Below are 26,616 nucleotides of genomic sequence, written 5' to 3'. Positions count from 1 at the left end.
AGGCTGAAATTTGCACCGATAATCCATTACCATTTTCTCAAGCATTTATTCAAACATTTTCTAGGGGCAATTTCCAAAGGTAGGCACTTGATTGCACATGCAAATTGAGTGCATGTAATGCCTGACAGGCTACCGCATATGCACATACAGTTAAGTATACAAAGCAGATAAACAGATTCACAGACATTTGACTGCAATCAATTTACTAAACACACAATGACATATTTTATATCAGCATTCACATGTTTGTGTTAGAATATGCAGATTAGATGCACACACTTCAGAAATCTACAGTTGAAAATCTAATCTTTAGTATTTGTCAATCTCAACTTTTTAAAAATTACTTAAAAATAAATATGGAAAAATGCAAGATTTTTCTAAAAAAACTTAGCAACAGTACAGCATTGGCTTCTGTCTATCAATGAGCCAGTTACTAGAAATACACAGTGGTTTTGTGAGGTATAATAAAGCACTGAACACAGAACAGCAGGAAAAGTAATTTGCAAGCATGTATACATACCCAAGACATCTGCAAAGGGAGAGCATTAATGAAGCAAAGAACGGAAAAAGCCAAGACAATCAGGTTCCTGTACATGCAGCATGAGGCAAGGTTTTAACAAGCGTAACATACACAGAAACAACAAGAAAAAGGTATGGGTCCCTGATATCGACAAAGAAACGCAGCAAAACCACAAAGCTGGTTCAGCAGTTTCTGCAAATGGCATGTGTGCCTATAGAAATTTAACTAAGCCAACTGGGACTGATTTTCAGGTGAATGAGATTCAACCATATACTGTACCTTCTTGGAGAAAGGAGCCTTTTCTCAAAATTACAGTTTTGTTTTAGACTTTTAAAAGAAACTATGAAGTCAATTGCCCTTTCCTTCAGTTTAGTTCTAGCATCTCACATATTAAATATATGGCAGTATTGACAAGCAAACATTTCCTTTTAACATACAGAACGAGCTTTCACATCAAAGAGGAATAAAACTGCACTATCCTAGTAAATCTTCTTGAGCCAGGCACTATTTTTATAAAATTCTTGGACACATTAATTTTACATTAGAATATTTAGAGAATCATGAATATTTAGTTGTAGCCCTGGTTTCCAATGAGTCAGATCCTCAAGTCTATTTTACCTGATTCCTTAATAGAAGCAAACTTTCAGTCCATAGACATGTGTAGCATTAAGTCCATTAAGCCTGCCCTATAGTCCCGTAAATCCAGTTCCATACCCTAATTCCTGCTTCCGATTGTCACGTTGATTCGTTTGTGTATGCTCCTTGAAATTAATTCTATTTTATTTATTAAATCAGTTCCCAATAATGACAACTTGCTCAACTGTTCATTGTGCTATGCATGATTATGAACAATATGCACAATACTGCAAACCTATACTGGGTGATAAGGAATGAGCTGTTCTCAAATAAAGTTTAATTCCTTCCAAGAGGAAAACGTTTGGTATAAATATATCAAGCACATTAGCTTTGTAGTGTATCAACTCACTGATATATCAAGGGCCACTTATTAAAACAATACTTATACAAAAAACAAGGATATATTTTCAAAAGTCTAAGAAATAGCCTTCTCTGCTGCAGGTACAACTGCTGCCTACAAAAGTGAGCTTAATTTAGGCAAAAATCAGTCACTTGACTGTCTAGCTGTATGATATACTACAAAAATACGATACACAAAGGTGAAAGGATAAAGGAATTACTTGTCGTTGAACTCGGAAAGGTGGAGAGATTTGGATTAACATTAAGCCATTCTGGGGAGCTCTATTTACTAAAATAAAGAGACATTTTTAAATTTCTTGCTCTGGCTGAATCTACTTGTCAAAATCTACTATAATTTATAAATAGTTTTGGTTTTCCTAAAGCTGCCTTTTGTCACAGAATTATCCCACCAATAGGTCTGTAATACAGTTTTCTGGCTCAAAGGTATGCCTGTAAACAAGTATTAGAACTTAAGCTGACTTAAAACAGTTTTGGTGCAAACTGAATATGTTTGTAGCAAACTGTTAAAAAACACTGGCACCCAGAATGCAGTGAAGGCATTTTTATCATTTCAAGAGGAATAAAAAAAAGTGATTTGTTTTTTATTAAAAATAACATTTTTTTGTGATAAACACTATTTCTGTACATCTGGACCAGAACTAAGTCATTGCACATATACTGGACAAAAAGAAGCAACAGATTCAGCGTCTGCTGAAATTCTGGCTTTTCTTTGCAGTAATGTGGAGAAAAGGCCTCATTGCTCTTATTTTATAAATGAGGAAATTTCAACAGAGAAAGAACTCACAGAATCACAGAATCGCTGAGGTTGGAAGGAACCTCTGGAGATCATCTAGTCCAACCCCCCTGCTCAAGCAGGGTCACCCAGAGCACATTGCACAGGATTGCGTCCAGGTGGGTTTTGAATATCTCCAGAGAAGGAGACTCCACAACCTCTCTGGGCAACCTGTTCCAGTGCTCTGTCACCCTCACAGTGAAAAAGTTTTTCCTCATGTTCAGATGGAAGCGTCTGTGTTTCAGTTTGTGCCCGTTGCCTCGCGTCCTGTCGCTGGGCACCACTGAAAAGAGTCTGGTCCCATCCTCTCGACACCCTCCCTTCAGATACTTGCACACGTTGATAAGATCTCCTCTCAGCCTTCTCTTCTCCAGGCTAAACAGGCCCAGCTCTCTCAGCCTTTCCTCATAAGAGAGATGCTCCAGTCCCCTAATCATCGTTGTAGCCCTTCGCTGGACTTGCTCCAGTAGTGCCACATCCCTCTTGTACTGGGGAGCCCAGAACTGGACACAGTACTCCAGATGGGGCCTCACCAGGGCTGAGCAGAGGGGGAGAATCACCTCCCTCGACCTGCTGGCAACACTCTTCCTGATGCACCCCAGGAGACCATTGGCCTTCTTGGCCACAAGGGCACATTGCTGCCTCATGGTTAGCTTGGTGTCCACCAGCACTCCCAGGTCCTTCTCCGCAGAGCTGCTTTCCAGCAGGTCAGCCCCCAACCTGTACTGGTGCATGGGGTTATTCCTCCCCAGCTGCAGGACCCTGCACTTGCCTTTGTTGAACTTCATGAGGTTCCTCTCTGCCCACCTCTCCAGCCTGTCCAGGTCTCTCTGAATGGCAGCACAGCCCCCTGGTGTATCGGCCACTCCTCCCAGTTTGGTATCGTCAGCAAACTTGCTGAGGGTGCACTCTGTCCCTTCATCCAGGTCATTGATGAAGAAGTTGAACAAGACTGGACCCAGTACTGACCCCTGGGGGACACTGCTAACTATAGGCCTCCAACTAGACTCTGCGCTGCTGATCACAACCCTCTGAGCTCTGCCATTCAGCCAGTTCTCAATCCACCTCACTGTCCACTCATCCAGCCCACACTTCCTGAGCTTGTCTATGAGGATGTTATGGGAGACAGTGTCAAAAGCCTTGCTGAAGTCTAGGGAGACAACATCCACTGCTCTCCCCTCATCCACCCAGCCAGTCCTTCCATCATAGAAGGCTATCAGATTGGTTAGGCATGATTTCCCCTTAGTGAAGCCATGCTGACTACTCCTGATCACCTTCTTTTCCTCCACATGCTTGGAGATAGCCTCCAGGATGAGCTGCTCCATCACCTTTCCAGGGATGCAGGTGAGGCTGACTGGCCTGTAGTTCCCTGGGTCCTCCTTCTTGCCCTTTTTGAAGACTGGGGTGACATGGGCTTTCTTCCAGTCTTCAGGCACCTCTCCTGTTCTCCATGACCTTTCAAGGATGATGGAGAGTGGCTTAGCAATGACATCCGCCAGCTCCCTCAGCACTCGTGGGTGCATCCCATTGGGGCCCATGGATTTGTGGGTGTCAGCTTTGCTTAAATGATCTCTAACCCACTCCTCCTCCACCAAGGGAAAGTCTTCCTCTCTCCAGACTTTCTCTCTTGCCTCCAGGGTCTGGGGTTCCTGAGGGCTGGCCTGAGCAGTAAAGACTGAAGCAAAGAAGGCATTCAGTAACTCTGCCTTCTCTGTATCCTTCGTCACCAGGACACCCACCCCATTCAGCAAAGGGCCCACATTTTCCCTAGTCTTCCTCTTGCTACTGATGTATTTGAAGAAGCCCTTCTTGCTGTCCTTGGCATCTCTCGCCAGATTTAATTCCAAACGGGCCTTAGCCTTCCTCGTCACATCCCTGCATACTCTGACAACGTTCCTATATTCCTCCCAAGTGGCCTGTCCCCCTTTCCGCTTTCTGTATACTTCCTCCTTCTGGTTGAGTTTTGCCAGGAGCTCCTTGCTCATCCATGCAGGTCTCCTACCTCCTTTGCTTGACTTCCTACTCACAGGGACACACCGCTCTTGAGCCTGGAGGAAGTGATGTTTGAATATTAACCAGCTCTCTTGGACCCCCCTTCCTTCTAGGGCCCTAACCCAGGGGATTCCTCCAAGTAGGTCCCTGAAGAGGCCAAAGTTTGCTCTCCTGAAGTCTAGGGTTGCGATTCTACTTAGTGCCTTGCTGCCTCCTCGCAGGATCCTGAACTCCACCACCTCATGGGCACTGCAGCCAAGGCTGCCCCCAACCTTCATATCTTCAACCAGTCCTTCTCTGTTTGTTAGTATGAGGTCCAGCAGCACACCTCTCCTTTTTGGCTCCTCCACCACCTGTGTCAAGAAGTTGTCACCAATGCTCTGCAGGAACCTCCAGGACTGTTTGTGCCTAGCTGTGTTGTCTTTCCAGCAGATATCGGGGTGGCTGAAGTCCCCCATGAGAACCAGGGCCTGCGATCGTGAGGCTACTTCCAGCTGTCTGTAGAAGGCCTCATCGACTTCCTCTTCCTGATCAGGTGGCCTGTAGTAAACACCCACCACAGTGTCACCCATGCTAGCCTGCCCTTTAATCCTTCCCCATAAGCTCTCGACTCGCTCTTCATCCACCCCTAGGCACAGCTCAATACATTCCAGTTGCTCTCTCACATAAAGAGCAACTCCACCACCTCGCTTTCCTGGCCTGTCTTTCCTAAAAAGCATGTAGCCATCCATGACAGCACTCCATCATGCGAGCTATCCCACCATGTCTCTGTAATGGCAATGAGATCATGGCCCTGCGACCGCACACAGATCTCTAGTTCTTCCTGTTTGTTCCCCATGCTGCGTGCATTGGTGTACAGGCATTTCAGAGAGGTGATTGAGCATGCAGGTCATTTCCCAGGACCACTCAGCAGACCTGCAGCAGATACTAGAAAAGAACTAAGGTAGCCTGAGTCCCTACTCAATGATTTATCTATGACTGAAACTTATATTAAAAGGAAATATTATTTGGTTGCAAAGCTAATACTTAGACATCAGGAAATGCCAAGGTAGAATGTTAGCTGTTGTAAATCAAATCTTTTGGGGTCTGTATTATGAGACACTACTCTCAGGAACACATAATATTATTTCTGTAGGCCTGCTGCCTCAATCAGTGTATAACTCCTTGTACTGTCAATTGATAAGCAGCTATTGGATCATTTACTTTCTTTTCATTGTCAAACATATTTCACAGCTCATTTACAGCACATTTTTCCAAACCCTCTCTGAAAATAGAATGAATAAATTCTTTGTGGACTTTTTTTTTTAATGGAACTCACTGTAATGGTATTACAGTGCTCTAAACAACCCAGCTAGGTGAGAATCTGAAATTATTTTTACTTTCCGGATAGAAAATTGAATCACAATGACAGCAATCACTTATTTGGAGTGTTAATTTTCAGAAATGTAGTGCCTGATTTTTCAGAGTAATTGCCATAATAAAAATTAATTTCAGACTAGAAAAATGGAAGCCATCCTGCAGGAAATTCTGGATACTGGGGATTTCTGTTCCTTCCAAAATGTAATGTAACCTTGAAGCGAGTTTTGAAAGTTACTGTTATAACTCAGGACATTCCCGATCCTCCTGTGCACTATCAGCACGTGGTGTCAGTGGTGTCCTGAGAGAAGAGAAAAATTCCTTGAGCTAGTTTGGGAAGGAAAAGAAAATCTCCCCAGTTAAATGACTGGAAGAGGAGAGTCTAAAAATGAGAGGAATTCTGGGGAATGAAAACCCATAAGTTTGAATTTTGGCAATGTACCTGACATTAGCTCCAACAGCCCATAAAGAATTGCCGGTTTCCATCTGCACTTTCAAAATCAGTGCCTTACATGCAACACGCTGATTTTGATGAACCATTATTTTTTGACAGGAAAATATGTAGTCAGAACATTTATGTTCAGCATTTACTAGGTTCAAAGCCCAAAATCTCAGTTGCAGCCACAATACTTAGTATGTCTACAAATCACGTGTGTGGCATGCAGAAAATTCCAAAAAAGTAATTACCATTGTAAAAAGCCTGCTGTAAATAACCAGCACAGGCAGTGCTGAACCAAACCCCAACCACAGGCAGCAACACACCGTGGGCACCGCCTGCTCTGCTCTCCTGGGAGGTGCTCTGCGGAGCTAGCGAGGGTCATCCCAGGCACAGAGCTGTTGGTGGCGGCAGGGAGCTACCGACTGCCCTGCAATGTGGTCTACAGGACACCTCTTTGTACAGAGAATCAACTTTTGCTCAATCAAAAGAGACAGAACAGTGTTTAGTATGTTTAAGACTGAAATTCAGTTGCCCTGTTCCAAATCTGGCAAAGCAGAAACTTGACTCGGTGTCCTACATCCCAGAGGTGTGCTTTAATTGCTGGGGTGGGAGCTCATTTGAGAGTAGAAGCTGGGTGAGGAGCAAGTTTCCTATCTTGGATCCCAGAAATTTCCCCAGTTAAAACCAACAGATTTACTGCCACAAACAGTTTTCATCAAATCAATTTTTCTGCCTTCCCCCCCCAAAAAAGTTAAATTGAAAATCTCATATTGTGCTTTTTAAAAAGGAAACTTCCTTTACCTTCCTGAAGTCTCTTGCCTCACACATTGTACGGTTTTGTAACAAGCAAAAGAGACACTGACCTCCTTCACTGAGCAATTCCAATTGCCACCATGCGCAGGTGTGCTACCACATCGTTTCCCTCCCTGGCTTCCTTCCTCAGTAGTTCTCTCCCACGGTCCCACCCTCAGTCTGGACCCCAGAGCCTCAAGGTGCTCCTCCAGCTGGTCCAGCTTACCCAGCTCCTTCTCCATAACTCCCTCCTTCTCCATACTGCATTTTTACCTCCTGTCCCCTCTTCCTTAGCCCCTCCATCTGCTTCTCCAGCTGAGCATCTTTAAATTAAACACCTTCTTACTCCATACTGCACAAGGAAGTAGCGATTGAAAGCTGAAAGATGAGCACTTTCCAGCTGTTAGTTCTGTTCTGTTGCTCCAATCCAAACTGCTGCAGGCAGTTTCTGCTCAGCACCATTACTGGACCTTGCCCAGTGACAGCAGAATTTTTAAGGAATTCAGATGTAAAGCTCAGCATGTTAACTGCAACTTATAATAAGGCTTATAATAATTTGCTCAAGTTTTCTCACTGTTTTCATAAAAACTCCAAAAAATATATAATTCAAAAATAATTCAGCTCACTACCAAATTTCAAAGCCCTGCTAGAGTGTTAGGACCATGGGAGTATTAGAACTTTGAAGAAAAGGTTTTGAGAATATTCTAACGTGGGTAAAATTAATTCTTGTCCTAACTTCTTTGTTAAAAATGACCTACTTGCTCTAACTAGTATTTCCCAAGATAATTCGAAATAATGTTATAAACCAATTAAATTTTAGAACAATTATAAGCAATTGAAAACCAGATCTACAACAAGAAATCTCAGGTAATATTAATAACAGTCCTCAGCTATAACAAATACATAGTCATATTTATCTACCCACATATATACATAAACACTATCTTTTCTGGATGTCTCCAGTTGAGGTTCTGTTGGCATGCACATTTTAAATAGCTTCATCAAAGAAATACCTTGACCAAAGAAAAGGCATCGCTGTGTGAAAGGCCAAAGTTTTCCAAGAGATGCAAGCGAACAATTCATAGCAAAAAACTGATGACTCAGATTGGGCTGAATTTATTTATTTTGAAGATTTTTTTCCCTCTATATATTTTTGTGACAGTTGTTTTACATGTATGGAAATATTTCAGCATGGGGAACAGATGATCTACTTTTTTCTGCTGCATATATTTGTACATTACTGTAACCTCTTGCTTTGATGTTCTGGCTGGGAAATTAATCACCACGATTCTGTTTATGTTCCATGACTGGATGACCTCCATCTTTATTACCAATTTTCAGTTCTAGTCAAAATAAATAACACTTCATCTTTTCTCTACATTATTAAACTGACTTTGGCCACAGGACTGAAATTCACACAGAAAAATATTCTTTTGTACAAAAATATACATTACTTCTTTACAGTACATTACATTCTAATATATGAAAAAGGTCAAACCAAGACCTATCTGGAAGTCAGATTGCTTTTAAGTAAAGATTCATATTCTCCACATAGCTGAAAACAAGGGTTTTCAGAAGCAAGCGTTCAAGAAACAGAAGTTAAACTTTTTAAGATAGAGTAGAACATTCTAAGGCAGACAACTATTTTACGCAAATGTTAAATATTCAGTAAAAGTACAGTTTTATTCACAAACCTTGTTATAAACAAAAATCATATAAATAAGGACCCTTTCACTAGGGTGAATGAGGCTGTTTTCCTGTTCCACAAATTTACAAGATTTCAAAATATGCTCCTGAGTCAAGATGAAATCAAGCTCTTGCAAAGGCTTCTCAGAGAAATACACATTCTTGTAATACCAAAGCCCTGGTTGGAGCTTTCACCTATGATTTAGGATGTTTGGGTTCAAGTTCCTCTTTTTTCTTATTTGAGCAGGGACTTGAACTTGGATGTCTTGTGTCTCAGCTGAGTGCTCTAACATGAGTCTGCAAAGACTCCTGGCAGGACGCATCCTGGCTAACTTCAGCTGTCTGCACTGTGAAAGCGCGTGCTGCACGGAGCCCGTGGAGTCTTGGGTAAAATTCACCTCATGCTACAGAAAATGCTGAATACAGTCCACATGAACAGTGGCTCCAAAGTCTTTTTCTGTTTACTTTGAGGAGAACTTAAAACAAGGTCCACCGCAGTCATCTGCACTGTACGTGGTCACAATTAGTCAGATCTTTCCAGGCAATTTTGTTTTTCTTTCTGGCTAATAAATGGTTAATCACACAACTGGACAAGCTTCAACACAAAGAGACTCAGGTAAGATGACAAATATGCAGGCCATGAATCTAGGCATACAGTTTCTTAAAAATGTCTCTCTCTTTTTTTTTTTTTTAAACAAACTTCAACATTAGTTTAAACTGATATTAAATTCAGAGAATGTGTATTTTAATAATTTTTTTCATGTCTAAGGCAATTTAGTGTTCAAGAGAAAATTTATAAACCATGAAAAGATATCACAGGAATCTTAAAGATAACATGAAATCAATAATATCAAAGATAATATTACATTGTCCTTAAATGAATCCATACAATTTAGGGTGTTCTGAAACCCTCACCTTTACTTAAGCAGAGGAACATCTCCTCAGATTTTTATTTGCCCTATCAATAGCTACTTCCTCCCACTGCAGCAAAAGGCAAAGAATGAAAACTTAACATAAACCAGCTAAGCCAAAATCAATACTATATGACGTTTATCTGGTAATGATTTAAAAATGACTTCTATTGCCAGGGTTTCTGAATTATGGGAATCATGATTTTCTCACAGCAGAGAGAAGGCTATTTTTAGGTCACAGATAAGAATTGAGAGTAGTGTACTTTACAGAGAATTTGTAGATATCATCATTAAATGTACTTACCTAAGCTTGATCTCGTGTTAGATCGCTCTATTATCGCATGCTTACTGGGGTTGTTTAATACTGAGCGTTTGGCAAGTGAGATGTCTGCTGTGACTCGTGTAATTGATATACTGCAAAAATAAAGTAAAATAAAATGGAAGAGTATGTTATTTACCATGCAGGAAGGTGGGGAGAAAAGAGAATCAGTTAACATTAAAAGATGGCTAGGACTACAAGAAAATAAGTTCAGTGGCAAAGTATGCTGTGCGCAAAGTGAATAAAAGAGAAGATACTTTATCTAACTAATACTGGTGGGAGAACTATTGATAAGACCCCTCTGTTTCTGCACAGCCCAGGGCGCGGTCGCCCCTGCCTGCACAGCCTCTGGCCGGGGGCAGTGGGTGCTGCCGAGGGTGGAGTTGTCTCCTCACGGGTCCCCACACTGGGGGGGTTAGGAGCTGCATCAGTACCCCCAGCATCGACTCTGCAGAGTTTCAGAGCTCGAAAATTCTCTCCTCCCTGAAAGGAGGTGCAATTTACTCCAAAATGCACAGGCTAGTTTCTCCCTTCCCTAGTTTTGATTGTTTTTTCCAAGGTACTGAATGACAACATGGCTTATTTTAACTGTATTTATAACAAACACAGTGATATGCACAGAGTTAACAGGTGAGGGTAAGGCTTAACACCCCAAGTAGTACAGCCACATAACTCTTATTTTTATTGTTCCATTTATGAGCGTAAGTTCTCCAGCAGAGTGCAAGAGCTTTGTTATATAATTGTCCAGAAAGATCCAGCAATACGCTGGCCACCTGAAAATGTGGACTGTAACAGAGAGAAGCAAATACAGGAGTGAAGAAAATGAAAACTCTGGGCCGAGTATCTGGTAGGCTTAGTTTTGTTTTTATGAGAAAAGATGAGCCAAGAAATAAGTGGTTACTTCCAGCTGTCTGCACTGACCTGCTACATAACCTTCTGCGTATTCTTCTTCCTAGGAAAGCAGTTAACTCGTCTGGTTTTCCTTTCCAGGGTCAAACTGTACCCTTTGGCTAAGCTCCCCTTCAAACTTTCTGCCTAGTAAGGTTTAAAGGTCACATTTTTCCCGTGTTGAGAGTTAAATCAGCCTGATGATATTCCTTGTTCTTCTCTGTATGATCTCATTTGCAATTTAAAAGGAGGAAATGGATTTGCTAACAACAAGGAGAGCTCCTCTCTAGGAAGAACAGTCAGCTGCTGTTCATCTGAAACGTAACCAATAGCTCATCTCCCAGTGAGCTCAACATGTGTATATATTTATCTAAAATCCTATAAAATGTAACAAAGCCGGAAGTTAATGCAGAAAAACAGAGTTACTTGCACAGTACAGATTAGTAACATCATTTTGAAAAAAGTAGGCATGGTCTGACTTAAGTTAAAAACATAACCAAGCATTGTAATTTCTGGCACAGCTCCTCCAAGATAATTCTATACAGTCTTAAAATGAAATCCAACATATAATTTGGGATACTCATTATTTATCTTTATCTACTCATTGATGAGCACTACAAACCTTCCCAGTTTTTTTTTTTCCTGCAAATTTCCTACCTACATGCTAGACAAAAAAAAAATCCCTTTTTCTTTTCCAAATGCAATTATGCAATATTGAATGAAGCTAATTTATCATTCTAAAAATGGTATTTTTCATAATAAGAACTTTTAATGTCTTTTTAATGTCATTTTAAGGTCTTTTAGGGCATATAACACCAGGAAGAGCAAGTCTGCTCTCAAAAAAAGGGCACATATGTTTGTATAACAAAAAAATTGCAATTAGGGAGGGGAAAGCTTGTCCATGGTAGGTAGCTGGCAGCATAGATAACAGTAGCAGTGAAAGTGTAGCATGAATGTAAGAAGTCCTATATGCATTTGCTGTGAACCTCGAGTACCTGTTCAGATTGCTACTGAAACTTATGACACTTCAAACCAGCTACTACAGACATCAGTATTAATTGGTTTACACAGGGTATGTGGGGACTCACCCCACCACAATTAGATCTACAGCCTAAACTTAGCTACACCCTAAATAAAACACACTTGAAGACAAAGATGCAGTAACTTGTGTCTCCTTGCAACACTCACTGTTTTGTTAACTTCTAGTTCTGAAGGCATATATTTAAGATTTGACAACCCCGCTCCTATAAAGGGGGACTAGTAAGTGATTAGGACTCCAATATCATTATAATTTTGACTGGGAAAATCCTAAAGCTTAATCAGCAATCAGTATTTTAAAGAGCTGAAGTGATTGATGGAAAACATTAAGTTCTCTCTCTTGAAAATGTGAAAACACTAGGACAGATAGGGTAGTGTTACCGCTGTGCCCATTTCCAAATTAAAAAGCACTCATCACAGTTACAAATACAACAACAAGACCTTCCAGTTCTCTCCATTTTTTATTTTTCCAAATGTCAACCTGCTAGTATATATTAATCTGGGGCCTGATCCAGGAACAATTTAAACATATGTGGAGAATCCACTTGATGTCTCTGGTCAATGAGTACTTGCTGTTTAAACAACAGCATATCCCACTGCTTTTAGAGGTGGCTTATCATTTGAAATGATACAGTAATGCCTGGAGGCACAAACGCAAATCAGATTGGAAGCTGGATGCTACTTATTGTGACAGCGTATTTAAAGACATGGGGCCATATTTAGACTACCTTGTATGCTGCGGAGGACAGGCTTTAACACCACTCCGAGATCAAAATTCACAAAGTCACAGCCTGTCAAGCACTACCGTACTGGAGCAAGAGGTGGAAAACAAACTGAAACCCCCCAGCAGTCCTACTGAGACTTCCCATTATAGAGTCTAGAATTATTGTCAAACCTACCTCCAAATTTAGGGAGCAAGAGTGTGGTAAGCATAGACGTTAGCTAGTCTGAATCCCTTATCACACTTCCTATGTTACTATTGTAAGCAGCTAAAGCCGATACGGAAATATGGCTCTCATTATCTTGCAAAAAAACCCATGAAATACTGATGAGATATTATTGAAACAACACTTAAACAAGAGAATCTTTTCTCCAGTTCACATTTAATAAACCTGTGAATAAATATCTAGCAATTTGGCATTTGAATGTCACAGTCAGCAACAAGATGACATCCTTTTTTCCACTTGCATTAAGTATATGCTCCCTAAGACTCTGCACTGCAACACAGCATCAATGCGCTCCAATAATGAAACTTCCAATCTATACTACAGTCCATTGAACAGGACACACTACCTGCTGCTGCTAATATTCTACGCATATTTTGCTAAGAATATCATTATTTCTGGTATTACCAAAATAAGAACTGAATTCAAGAAAATTTGCATTATAATGTACTTACCGCCCTTCAAATCTATGTTTTAAAAAATCAAACAATGCTTTTTGCATCATATCTGTTACCTAAAAGCAAACAAGCAACAAATTAATAATCACACAGGAATCCAATAAGATTTGATGCTAATAATTTAGAAAAGAATCTAATTAAAGCTGATAGGAATCTTATAACTGAACAATATGACAGAAAGGTAAGTAATTCATTCTTAATCTGAATTCTGGTAACAAGTAAAATACATGTAACCATGTATCTAGTAAAAGTATAAACCATCTGTATTTTTGTCTGTGACACAAATTGTTTTCCAGCTTAACTACCTCTTAACATTAAAATAGAAATGAAGCCAAAACACTTTTTTGGCAAAATAAAAACATTCACAACAATTGCTTACCTCATATCCCTTCAGAGAAGGCCCCACTAAAACTACTGGTCGCATAGAAGGCACTACATCATAGGGAGGGATGTGCTCTGTCTGTAAAAAAGAAAAAAAACTTTCAGAATCGCAGCGCCTAGAGAGACTGTAACACATTACTTACAATATGAAGAATTTTGAATTTCCAGTGATGTCACCAATGGAGTAATCATGAATTCATTAACTTTTCCTGAAAACTGGTAGTCCAAGATAAGGAAATCACAGGTTCAGGGATTTCTTTTGAAAAAGCTTTTCTTTGATTTCTGCTTTCATTGCTGCTTTCATGTTTGCTCAGTGGAGCTACAAAACTGTTATTCTGGAGACCAGTCACACCTCCCACCCCATAATTCCTAACTGGTTAATTGAAAAGTTTATTTCTAAAAGTTAAAGATTTGATACGATTGACTGTGGAGCTGTGACATCTGCTTCCCATCAAATTTTGCTTAGGCAAATTACAAAGGAGAAAAATAAAACCAAAAGGGAGAGAAAAAGCATAACCCATCTCTTTATGTTCAGATCTGCCTAGGGCTTTATAAAACTTTGTGACACCACTGCAAATTCCCATGGGAGCACTCATAATCTAACTTCCACATCCATAATTCACTTGCAAATGAAATCAAAATAATGACTGATCAAGTTAGTATTTACAGAAAATTTTCATAAACAGTACTTGGGATAGCAATACTTCCATTTGTGGAAGCTCTTGTCACCACTGAAAGATGTATTATGTTAGTATGATATTCACTAAACTACTTACTGATGTATCATGCACAATTCATGAAAAAATACAAAGATAGAAGATTGGATGTTCCCAAAGATTGCCAAAATTGTTATATGGTTATCGAAATAAAATATAAAAGAATCAAAGTTTTTTCTTTAATAAGCTCCTATGTTCAATATATCACCAAGAAATATTAACGTTGTCTTATCAGAAAGATGTTTTTGTTAGGAAAAAGGGTTTGGTTTATTTTTTTCTTAGGGAAAAATGTTTCAAATCCAAACCCAGTAACCTGGGAAAGATATAGAAAGGAGGTAGCCAGATCTATTTTTCAAATGCCTGCGTAGTACAAATACATCAGTCAAGACCACAGAATACAGTCACTGTTCATTATTTCGGTACTCAACATATCCCAAGACGTTTCACGATAAGAAGGATAAAATAAATACAAACATTCCAAAAGACAAAAGCACAAAGACAAACATTAATACAGTGACAGCACAAAATGCTACACAAGCAGCAGTCTAAAGCAGTCTAAAACATGGAAAACATTGTTGTGAATGTTTTTAAATGTAATTTATCTTACTTTTTGTTACCTGTAACTTCACCAGATAATTAGTAACATAAGAATGAATACCAGCGCCCAAGGCATCAGAAGCATGTGAAATGAACTTCTCTTCTTACTCGAAACATTTCACAGCCAAGCCCCGTAACTGGCGGTGGCAGTGCCAAAAGGCATCCCTTCGCTGCTCTTGCTAAGCGCACTACTGCTCTGATAAACGTAGCAGAGACGGCCCCTGAGAAAGGCCATTACAGGCAGGCGCTCACAGAATCAACATCCTGATGCCACAGATCTTTGTTCTAATGAGGCAGATTCAGCTGAAGATATTCATGCTAGAAGTTAACCAGCTACTTGAAAATCAGGGAAAGCACAGAAATTACCTTATTTGATGGAATATGGAGTCTTTTTAAAACCTGCTCTGTAGAAACAGGCATACTTTTTTTTCTTAAAGGCTGGAACTAATGAAGCTGTCAGCAGAAAATTGACTGAAAGTTATCTAATGAAAGCATCAGAGTTCTTTAAATTTAGCATTAGAGAATCTAATATTTTAAGGGGCTGGCACTGAGCTATAGAGCTTTCGTTTGCAGGTTCAAGTTCAAATACGAGCCAGAATAAAAACTATCATAGTTTTGACCATATGGCTTTTTTTCGGTGGTTTGACTATGTACAATTAGTTTGGGATGGCCATCCAGTTTTTAATGCAAATATCTGTGTTCCAAAAATACTGTAACTTGTAATGATTCTGATAAGGAAGTATGTAAGCACCACAGACTGAAGAGATATATGGAATTAGCTATCATCTAGCAGCAAGAAGGTTCATCTAGAAGTTAAATCTTCTAAAGAGGCTTATACAGATAGTATCCAATACAGATCAATGTGTGTTATTCTTCCTTAGCATTTATATTTGATGATAAATACAATTTATGAAGAGATCATTCAGCAGCAAGAAACTGCTATTGAATTCTATCGTGGGCTATGCATGATGTTATTCAACAGAGCTTACTGAAGCAAATACTGCTGTCTTTGGAAACAAGAAGGATCCAATATCATTTAAAAGAGTGCAAGAAGGGAAGAGAAGAAAACATTTTATTCTGCTCAACACGGGTGCATCCACAGCACTGGCAACAGTGTCATCTGGCACTATTTATAAGCAGTGCAACAGTCTGATGTTACCCGTAGCTGCAAGTGAGCAGTTAAAAACAAATGAAGAAGAGGTATGAAAAATTCGAGGATAAAAAAAAGTAAAAGTAGAAATGTGGTATTTGGTTTCATAGTTTGGGTGCTACCTACTGTCTTGATAACATATTCCAGCAAAGATCCTAGAAACATACTGCGGTTTGAAGTAAAAAGGATGCCAATGGCATAATTCTGTAGCGTTCCGGGTTATCTATGGAGAGACACTGGCTCTCCTGGGAACCATCAGTACCATTTCCAACAGCTAAGATACTAAAAAAATCTGGCTGATGGAAAGGAAGGCAAGAACATTTGGCTGATAATTTATACATGACAAGAGGAGAAACTCACAGTAAACCGCCAAAACAAGCCTGCAGTTTTCCACTGGTCCTGCTCATCTGCAGATTTTGCACCTAGTGAATTAGAAGTTTAAATACTGACTAAATTAAAAATTCAAGGGTTTTGACTATTTGTTTTGTAAGTACAATCTGAGTATCTGATTAGATTCCAATAATAATGCCAATAGACTGAATTATAAAAATAAAAAATAAAAACTTGAAAAAGAGATAGAAAGAATAAGCATGCACTAGAGAGGTGCATCATATGGATTTGTTAGAAATAAATTCCTCAAACGTTTAGAAGACATCCTAAGTGCGTCCTACTATTCCATCAAAAAGGATAAGTACCGTAGCAGCGTTTCACGGAGGCACTGAACTGGGGTCTGTTTGGTTTAGTGTACTGTATCCACTAACAGCTTGATACATTTCTTCCTTAATTCTGAAATAGCTGCATTGTTAATCTGGGGTAATAATGCTAATGATGCCAGTGGCAGGATAAACACAGGTAATGTCAATATAAACTTACCGATTTCTGCTTCTGCTTAGCTACAGCAGCATGGAAAAGAAACAAAGAATAACAAAGCATGCACGTTATTGGCTTGTCAAAGGACGCAGACAGTTAACAGGACTAGAAATGTGACGCAGTGCAGGTGAGCAGGTGGACAGATGGGAGCTTGGAAGTTGGTGTTACCTTCTTAAAGAAGGGCATTCTTTTCTCTTTGGAGTGGGGTGATGTTACACTGTTTGCACTGGGTTTGGGGGAGCGATGGTTTGCTGGAATATCATTTTCTTCTGCATCTAAGCCAGTGGCATCTATGTCTATAGCTATATACAGACAAACAATTCAGAATTATCAGATGACAGGGAAAGTAAAAATAGGTTAAAAAGGAAATAAAAAGTAAAGAAAAATAAAACTGTCCAGAGTAAAAAAAAACAAAAACAAAAAAAAAACAACCATGAGTACAAAACACAATAAAACAAAGGGAAAAATTTAAAGGTGCAGCACATTAGGATTAGAAAACATAAGGCAATCTGTAACAACTACTGTAACATTTTCCTCTGTTCCCCTTTTACAGAATAAATCAGACATACACAGAATTACTCTTACAAAACAGATCAATGGCCAAGTTTTTTGTTGCACTAGTTTAAATCCAAAGCTACTTCACCAGAGTACTCAAGACTTTCACCAGCGTAGAACAACAGAATTTGGCCAACTATATATGAATTATTTTATAGCACTGAGCACTAATTAAAAAATCTGTATCATCAACAGAAATTTGCAGTGTCAGTAGTGTGTCTTCAAGAAATTAAAAAAAACAGAAAAAGAATCATGTTGGGAGCCAAAATCAGTCTAACACTGGTACAGTGATATCTACATTCATCTTAGGGCAGATTACAACTGACTTTAAACCATTTTACCTAAAAATGCACAGTAGGCATAAGATATATTTATTTGAAATAATAAAAACAGATCTACTGATAGTGAAAACTATAAAGAATGGGTAGTGGAAAAGCAAAAATTTAGCTCAGGTATCACAGAGACCTGAATTCTGTTGTAAAGGGTGTGAGGACATGGGCAGGGCAAAATGGAAGAGAACACAATAAATCATTGCTCTTCACCATCTACCCCAAAGGAAAGTCATGTACAGCACACAAAGCTTGTACCATAAATATATGATATCCATCCTCTTTACCAAGTAAATAAATAAAGACAGTATAAGAAAAAATTGTCATGGACTCAGAGACAAACATATTTCCAAAACGCAAAGCCATGTCATACTGAGGGTAGAGTCCATCAGCTACCTGCTAACTACGTCTGAAACAAAAGCTGCGGCTCTTTCACCAGCATTCTCAATTAACAGTCAATCCTGATCTTAATGACTATTACAGTTGTCTTCAAAGAGCACCCTAGTATGACAACAAGCGCATACACAAAAGCAATCCACAACCTTGTTGTACGGCATCGCCCTCGTGCGTAAAGATCCCACTCACCCCTCAACACGCACAGGCAACACAGGCCAACACCCTGAACTGACTCGAACCCTCAACAGATGTGTTAGCAGCATGATTTGCACAGACTTTATCTAAAACCATAATCAATCACAACAAACTATTATGAAAACACCTGAGTGACCCGCTTCCAGCTGCTTGATGGGTGGGACATCAGGGAACTCAGCAGCATGTGCTAATAAATTATGCAACAAATACATACATGTCACAAGCCTACGTGCAACTCCTAACTGAGGAGTGACTGGGGACACTGTCTCTTCTGTTTGAGCAATGTATATTTTTCCATTTGAATCATCTACAGATGTAATTCTCTGATCCCTGACAAGAGTTTAGCCCCAGAACACTCATTTTGAAGTTGACCTTGCCAGGAAAGCACGTGGGCAGATCCACCCCCTGTTTCTATATTCCTGCTCCTAAAAACAGCTGCAGAAATCATGTAACATTTTTCCTCTAGCAACACACTTCCTTCATCCTCTTCATAAGAATAAAAAGAATGCATTATCCTTTGCTGAAGACAGCCTGGCACAGATACTTTCCAAATCACCCATAATAAGGTATATTAAAGCTCCTTTGATTCTATGTTCAACTAAAACCAGCTGCAAAGAAAATGAGAATTGTTAAATTTTCCTGTTTAAAAAAAAAAAAGCTACATTCAATCAGCTAGACAGCATATAGTTCAACATATCATTACTGCAGAAGCAATTGCAATAAACCATTCCAACCCTAGAAACACTGCGAAAGTCCCTGACTTTAAATGTCAAAAACAGAAGAGGCATTGCCAAGAATGGATGAAATTATAGTCTGAAATCTCTGAAATCTCATGCTGAAGCTCATCCAGAAAACTGTCTATTTTCATGGAATAAAACTTTTTGAAATACTGTTTCGATACATGTTATTATTTTTAGGCAATACATTGTAAGTGAAAAAATTACCTTGTTGGTTTATATTTGTCACTTTGAGATTTTTTTTTTTTGCATTTTTTCCTGTCTCCTTTTTCATTCTCAGTCTTCTCTCTACATAACATCTTCTGTAATAGCTTTTGACTCTTAATTGTTATCTACAGTTCCTCGCACCCGCCCCCAAGTCATTTTTCCTATCATCCTCATCCTGTTTGATGGTTCATGAGGACTGTCTGGATCAATTACTACAGATTATTTAAAGGACAAAGTGTCTCCTCTCCTTTTGTTTTTCAGTGATTCTCCATCTTGTTTGGTTTTTGTTTTTGCAGTACTAGATTATGTTGAAAAAAGAAATCACAGACTCAAAGTCAAAAAAAATGAAGTTAACTTACTCCAGTTCCTACCTATTCAGGTTATTAAACAATTGATGTATTTGCCATTTATTATGCTTTCCCAAGGAGGAAGCCTGGGAATAGCAGAAATGTTGCAGGTCAGATCTGAACTGTACTTAAAAGTTAAGCAAGTTCGCATACACAGTATTAGTCAGAAATTATGCCCCATTCACCCAGTTCTTCTTCTTGGCATGTTTTAAAATATGTAAATAAGAAACCACTAAACCAAAATCTTAAGATCATACAGTAAGCTAAAACACACTAATCATAAATATTCTCCAAAACTTCAACGTAACTGAGTAAATTTAACTACGTTAATCTCCAGGAAACCATGCTTCTGCAAACTACCATTTAAAGAAACAACTCAATGCAAGGAAAATTACAGCATCACTAGCCTATATTGATAAACAGATGTGGTCTTGTCAACCAGATACACTTAACTTTGTGTTACATCTAAAATTAGTCAATCGGTAACCTAAGTACAATATCTATTCTCTTACCTCTAAATTCTGCGCAACGTTCTATAAAATTTTACATGTATGAGTTATTCTGCTAGAGAAATATTTTTGTAAGCAAAGAGTATTATAGTATTATAGAAACCCATAGATGAAATCTCTAACTATAAAATTATAACATGGGTCCATGGACATTTTCTACTGTGAAAATGCAGTGATTGAAAAGGGGGTCTTAACAGTAAATATGACAGTTTAAGATCATTGTAAAACAAAAGATTAAAGTGTGCTCTACAGACTTGTATTGAATCTAGACACATATCAGTAAATTAAAAATATATTTTCCAACTAAAATGGCAGGATAGGGAACTGAAGTGGAACTATTATAATTCCAATTTGTTTATCAAAAAGTTGGTTGTCACAAACAAATTCATGGTTGCGCAGGAAAGACAGATATTTTTCAATTAATTTAATCAAATGAAGCTACTACCATAACTTGATTGAACTCCTCTGTCTATCTCTTAATGCCCATGTAAATAGTTTAAAATCTTTAGGATCATTTTAAGATGCCTACTCTGTAGACTAGGCTCCATATAACTAATATGATTGGAAAATACACATCTTTGCCTCTGTAGACAAGGCTCTGGCAATATTCACTAATATTTTCTTATTTCAGGTATTCAGAATCTTTGTTTTCTCTCTCAGGAAAAGATCCAACAATGCAATAGCTGAATTTAGTATCTAACAAAAAAAAAAAAAAAAGCATGTCAGAAGATTAGGTTTCATTTAACCAAATAGCTAATGCTAATGTCCTATTCCAACTCACAGTGTATTTGCTTCTCACCTCTTAAATCTATCCCAGCTAAAGCTAAAATCTGTCTGTTGATGCTCTAAATACAAAGCAGAATTTGTGAAAAAAGACTTCTGCCACAAAAAGAAAAAAAAATCCAGTATGCTAAAATTATGTGAAGCACACTGTCATTATCAGAACTGTGAAACTGAAAGTTCCTGTTATTATAGAACAATGCAGTTCCTGATGCTCCTGCAGAAACCTCGCAGGAATAACTATTCTCTTATTGCTGCTTTTTCTCCTGTACCAGAAGGCATTTCTTATTCAGCAGAAGTGCTCAGACCAAACCTCTAAGTACCCCACTGCAAGACAGACTCACCCTTTTTCTATGTCTTCACATAAAACACCAGGGTAAAAACAGAGAGGGAATTGAGTGGATCGTTAACAGCCCTAGGACTGTATGCACTAGCTGGCATTAATTCCATTACTCCCAATCTTACCAGCCTTATATGGCAACACAACCACCCAACCTTATGCCTACAAAGTATAGAAAATAAGAAAAATATGACTAAATGCAATATAAACTTTAACAGATCAGGTGCACGACTCCGTAAAATGCTTGTGTAGGGGTTCGTGACCTACTCACCAGATGATGGAGGTGTCGATTTTCTGGAACTAGGAACTATGTCACCCAAACTGGATGATGAGTTTCCTCCTGATTTACTGGAGTAAAGCAACAAATTAGTTTGAAGTTTTATAGCTTTCTCAGTATTTGTTCTAGCATATTTATTACCTGTCTTCTAAATCAGCTGCTAGCAGAGAGACAAGCAATATTTCCTGTGGTGATAAAAAATACACATCTTACACAAAATGTATACATGCTTTGAGGGCTGAGGAATTGCAAATATCAGTGAGTTTCCCTGTTGTTCTGTTGTGCAATTTCATTCTTTTGCATATGCTCTTAATAATTCATGATCTTAATATGGACCAATTATTAATATGGCTACTAATAGATAATTATTAATACTATTACTCATTAATACGACTAATTCTTAATCCAATGAACATACCCATTTCCTTAGCTGAATAGATATTGATAGTGCCATAGTGAAACTGATAGTGCATTTGCCTAACATCTTTTGAATATAATTTAAATAAAGTACAAATTTGTTTGCTGTTTTACTACAAGGTAACACTTACAAAAAGGAACTCTTGTCAAAAGAATATAAAACAATCCAGGCTTTTGTCAAGTTCTGCTTTGTGAAAACCTATCAAAGTTGGGCAAAAGAAACATTTTCTGTAATTTTATTTTAGTTACCATAACAGGAGAAGCACTGAAAATGAATGTAAAAAAGGCTATTTTCCTCTTCAAGTATTTACTATGATAATACTAGTTGCCACTTTTGCCATATTAAAATACTAATATTCACGGAGTAAATGCATTTGTGTAGGACAGTGTTATCTCCAGTTAGAAATTCTGGAAAACAGAAGATTTTAAAATTTGGGAAGGAACTGAATACTGGGTCAGCTGTGGCTGTATTCAGAAGAGTCACCAGAGGCGCAAGGAACCTGACTGCAAACTGACACGATCGTCATTTCACAGTGAGCGAAGGCAGCTGAGGACCGCACTAGCCTGGGTCCTAGGACAGACATACCCTTCAAACACTGCTGCCTTTTCTATTGAAGCAGAAAAGCCTTTCCAAGCTGTTTTACAACATCCAAGATGTTTCCAAGATGTTTTCTCAATTCCAGCTCCACTCCACCCAGACATACTAGAAATATTTATGTTTCCTCTATACCCAAAGAGAAGCAAGTGGCATTCGCTCTCCTGTGTGTTAATGTTTACTGGAAAGAAAAATACTGTATAATAATATGATCTTTGTTGTAGAATGTTTAACTGTCTTGCAATTTTGTACAATGTTTAGAAACTGCATCTTTATGTAATGATGGGTAAAGGGTCAACAAATGACTGAGCATGGAACCTCCATCATAAAATACGGTTATCTTAAAAGTTGTATTTGTAGACAATGATTTTGACAGACCAGAATATTTTCTCTAACGGACACTGGCTTCAATTTATGAACAAATTCAGCTTAACATTTTCTGTAAATTCTAAGATCAGCATTAAAGTGGTTAGTGAAAGCAAACAACAAATGCTAAAGAATTTAAGGAGACTGATTTTCAACTCAAAATGTTGCTTGGACATACTAAATATACTATCTGAAAGGTATACTTGCAAATACTTTACAAAACTTACCTGAAATAAAAGCTACCACGGACCACCACAGACAACCAACCTAAATAGCTGCTTTCCCTCTCTATTGGCAGTGGTGTTATTAATTATATAAATGAATATTACTTCCTTAAATGATTCAAAATATTCGTAGCTGCCAATTATAATAATTAAACATCAATACAGCATACATAGCACTGATGTCCAAGTTACATGTCACAGTCAATGCTACTCTTTTTAATTATTTGTTGTTGTTATTACCTGGAATAGAATTTTCCTTGTTTTGCCTTTTGTTCATGCTGCAGCCTCATGTTTTCTAGTTTGACCGGGCTTGGTATGAATCCTATTTCACAGCCTTCTTTTACCAACCGTCCTATCCACCAGTCATTATTAAATTTCTACAGAAAAAAAAGAAATAAAAAAAGTCATGTTCTAAGCAATTACTGCATTTTAGATCATTCTGTTATCATTTTTAATTTGAAGCTAATTCATTTTATATAATTCCTTCCCTGCAGTTAGTCACTGTACTATACTATTATGGAAATGAAGAATCCTGGTAATTTTCAGAAATACGTTAAAATAATTATACCTTGCAAAATATTAAAATTCCACAGGACTTAAGCAGAAAACTCTCCCTCCTAGACTTTGAGGTTTTCTCTGGCTGTTATTTCTGCCCATGTCACCAACTTTATTTCTTTCTGCTTTGCAGTCTTGGCATTAGAGTTGATTTTGTTCTCTCATGTTGTTGCTCCTTGGTGAACACCAGAGATTTCTTCTGGTCCACTCCTATCCTCTACAACAATTTTTACAGCTCTGTAATAATCTGTTTTTCTTATTCCATTATATTCAGTTATCTATTTAAAATAAAAATATTACTTCTCAAAGTCTCCAGTTTCTCCGAACCTACTAATATGTTCTGAAATACAGATTCCATTCCACTTTTTATATATGATTTACTACATACAGCTCATGCGATCTGTATGATCTTCATCATACACTGATAGATCCATAAGGAATGGATATCTTTGGATAACTAAAAATATACAATTTTACAAATATACAAGATATTCCAGTTAACTCAATTCCAGCTATATAGATATATGAGATTATGACCACAGTTTGGATTTTATTGTTGTTGTTGTTTTGCACAGGCCTGCAGAGCAGAATTATTTGTTTTTTCCTCCTTTATTTACTAACCAATTTTGGCCTAGAATACAAGTTCCGTGGGGACAGCTACCATCAAATAAAAATTTTGGATAATGTGGATAATTTATTAAACTGCAAGGGAACATTTGAATGGAATGAAGTCACCTTCTTGACTCTGAAGTGATGAACAAAAAAATTTTTTAATAAATTGTTTAATTAGCAGTTTTAACAAGTGCACAGATAAGAGTAAAAAAAAAAAAAGCAAAATGTGTGGGTTCTCATAAAATGGAATTAATTTCACTGAGAATACATAGTCAGTGGATCAGTGATATGCAACCTAAATTGCAGTATTATCTTTCATTTTGGCTACTACAGAAATGTTGCAATGCTTGAAGCAAATTTTAAGATACTTCGCTAATAAAAATAATGATTAAAATAAGCACAATTTTAACTTCATGAAATATAATTGGCTGCATCAGATCTTTTTCACCCAGTGGGCTCCTGTCTTTATGAGTGAGAATACCAACAACTAATACATCTAATAAGAAGCTACTCTGGAGGAGTAATTTCTCAAAACTGTGTTAGACTCAAATATATTATTAAAATCTTAACCTTTTATAGCAAAATACGAACTAACGATACTTATACATATTTAAAATATGCTGAAGGATAACATAGCTGGAGGAAGACTATTCTAATAGAGTCAATGGAGGTTTCCATTATATATCTGCTCTATGTTAGACATGAAGTTTGCAAAACACTTATTTAGCTTGGTAAAAGGAAGAGATAACTAAATAAAAACCACCAATAAACTAAAATCTGAACAGCCATTATTTTTTATACTGTCCTACAGTAAAACAGACTGTTACTCATCAAAATTAATTTTAATTTACATGGTAGAAAAGCTAAACCCAAAGGGAATTTTTCTTCATACCAGAATAAAAGTATGTGGAATTCACTCCCGCAAAATATGAAAGCTACCTGCTGTATTAGTATATGAAAACAAAGATAAGATAATTTTACTCATAAAATAATACCATACAAAATATTTCCTGATTTTCAAAAACAATAGCAGAAATCTTGGTAGCAAGAGGGGTCCAGGTTCTAGAGGTGTGGGATGGGGTGAGGGATTCTCTTTAAAGACACCTTTGCTTGGGGTGCCAAGTGAAACACAAGTAGGAATTCAATGCAAGGCAGAATTATGGACATGACTGAAAGCCCTGGAAGATTCAGGAGTGACTATGATGCAGTACGTGTTTCTTCATGCAGGAAGGAACCCTTCATCTTTATATGTACTGAGTTTTAATGAATCTAATCTAATAATGAAGACAAATTTCCCTCTTATTTAATCATCACAGCACTTTTCACCATTGGCCACGTACATTTTGAATTGAGTTTTTTCTTGCTTGAGCTCTTTCAGCAGCACAAACTGGCAAACTCTCCCCACAGACAAGAAAAGGAGAGCATTGATCCAGTATGGCATTACTATGTAGGCAAACACTACTGGAGATTATACTTGGTTATTCCCCCCCCCCCCCAACCGTTTAAGCACAAATATAAAAGCAACACTGAATTTTACAGCCAATTATGATTTTCTACTTTTAACCCGCATAACAAATTTCATTTCAGAAATTTCAGTTCTCCTGGCATGAGGGAGCACTAAAAATAATGATGGAGCAATATCTGCAGATGAAATTGCCTACTCGGTCAGTTAGAGAGCCCTGGAGGGTCAGCAGGCTCATGCAGCCGCAGGAGGGGAGGATCAGAGTGCACAGGGGTGGCCACTGTCCTGGGTGCCCTCCTGAAGAGGTTCAGCCTGCCCAGGAGCAACAGCCACCACTCCAATGCCCATAGAGCTGCCAGCTGGACACCTCAGGGCTCTCTTCTGCACCTCCCGTCCAGCTGTGCACCTTCCGCTTAGCTCCCCTCTGACCCTGGCACCGGGAACCCACCTACAGCCCCTGGCACTGACCTGTCACTGCTAGAAATTCATCTCTGTCTTAACTGCTTGGAAATAAAACCAGATATTTTCAAAGGCAATTAGTGCAGAGCGCCTCTCCTATTCTACCTGAAGCTGCATAAAGAAATGTATTTTGATCCATTTTTTGCATTCCCTAGCACTACACAGAGCCACAGACAATATAACAACTCAGTTGAGCTAAGTTTCATATTCAAAACATTTCTGAAGATTCAGAAAAGTTCAGGAACCTTTTTCTTCCTCAGTATCTTCCGTGCATATCTACATCTATGTCTAAGTTGAAATAAGAGGAAAAAAGTAGAAATTCTAATAGAAAAATCTGTGTTTAAGGCCCATATGGAAATAGGGGGAAGACCTCATATGAAGTCCGAAATTATCAGCCTATTTGAAACGGAATTGGGATAGATGACCATA

The 26,616-nt window shown here is 38.3% G+C and overlaps 1 protein-coding gene across 1 annotated transcript in view; it reads right to left on the bottom strand.

The window, feature by feature from the left end:
* CACNB2 (calcium voltage-gated channel auxiliary subunit beta 2) overlaps positions 1 to 26,616 on the bottom strand; it is a 262,930-nt gene that overhangs the window by 16,865 nt on the left and 219,449 nt on the right. The window contains exons 5-10 of the mRNA XM_067291766.1: positions 23,340 to 23,476; positions 21,492 to 21,568; positions 16,994 to 17,127; positions 13,491 to 13,571; positions 13,109 to 13,167; positions 9,769 to 9,878 (exon numbers count right to left, since the gene is read on the bottom strand). Of these exons, the coding sequence (XP_067147867.1) occupies positions 9,769 to 9,878; positions 13,109 to 13,167; positions 13,491 to 13,571; positions 16,994 to 17,127; positions 21,492 to 21,568; positions 23,340 to 23,476 (598 nt within the window). The remainder of the gene's footprint in view (positions 1 to 9,768; positions 9,879 to 13,108; positions 13,168 to 13,490; positions 13,572 to 16,993; positions 17,128 to 21,491; positions 21,569 to 23,339; positions 23,477 to 26,616) is intronic.

Source organism: Apteryx mantelli, chromosome 2, assembly GCF_036417845.1.
Source record: "Apteryx mantelli isolate bAptMan1 chromosome 2, bAptMan1.hap1, whole genome shotgun sequence".
Taxonomy (NCBI): Eukaryota; Metazoa; Chordata; class Aves; order Apterygiformes; family Apterygidae; genus Apteryx; species Apteryx mantelli.
Note: the sequence above shows the minus strand (reverse complement) of the source record. Positions and strands in the feature narration are given on the sequence as shown.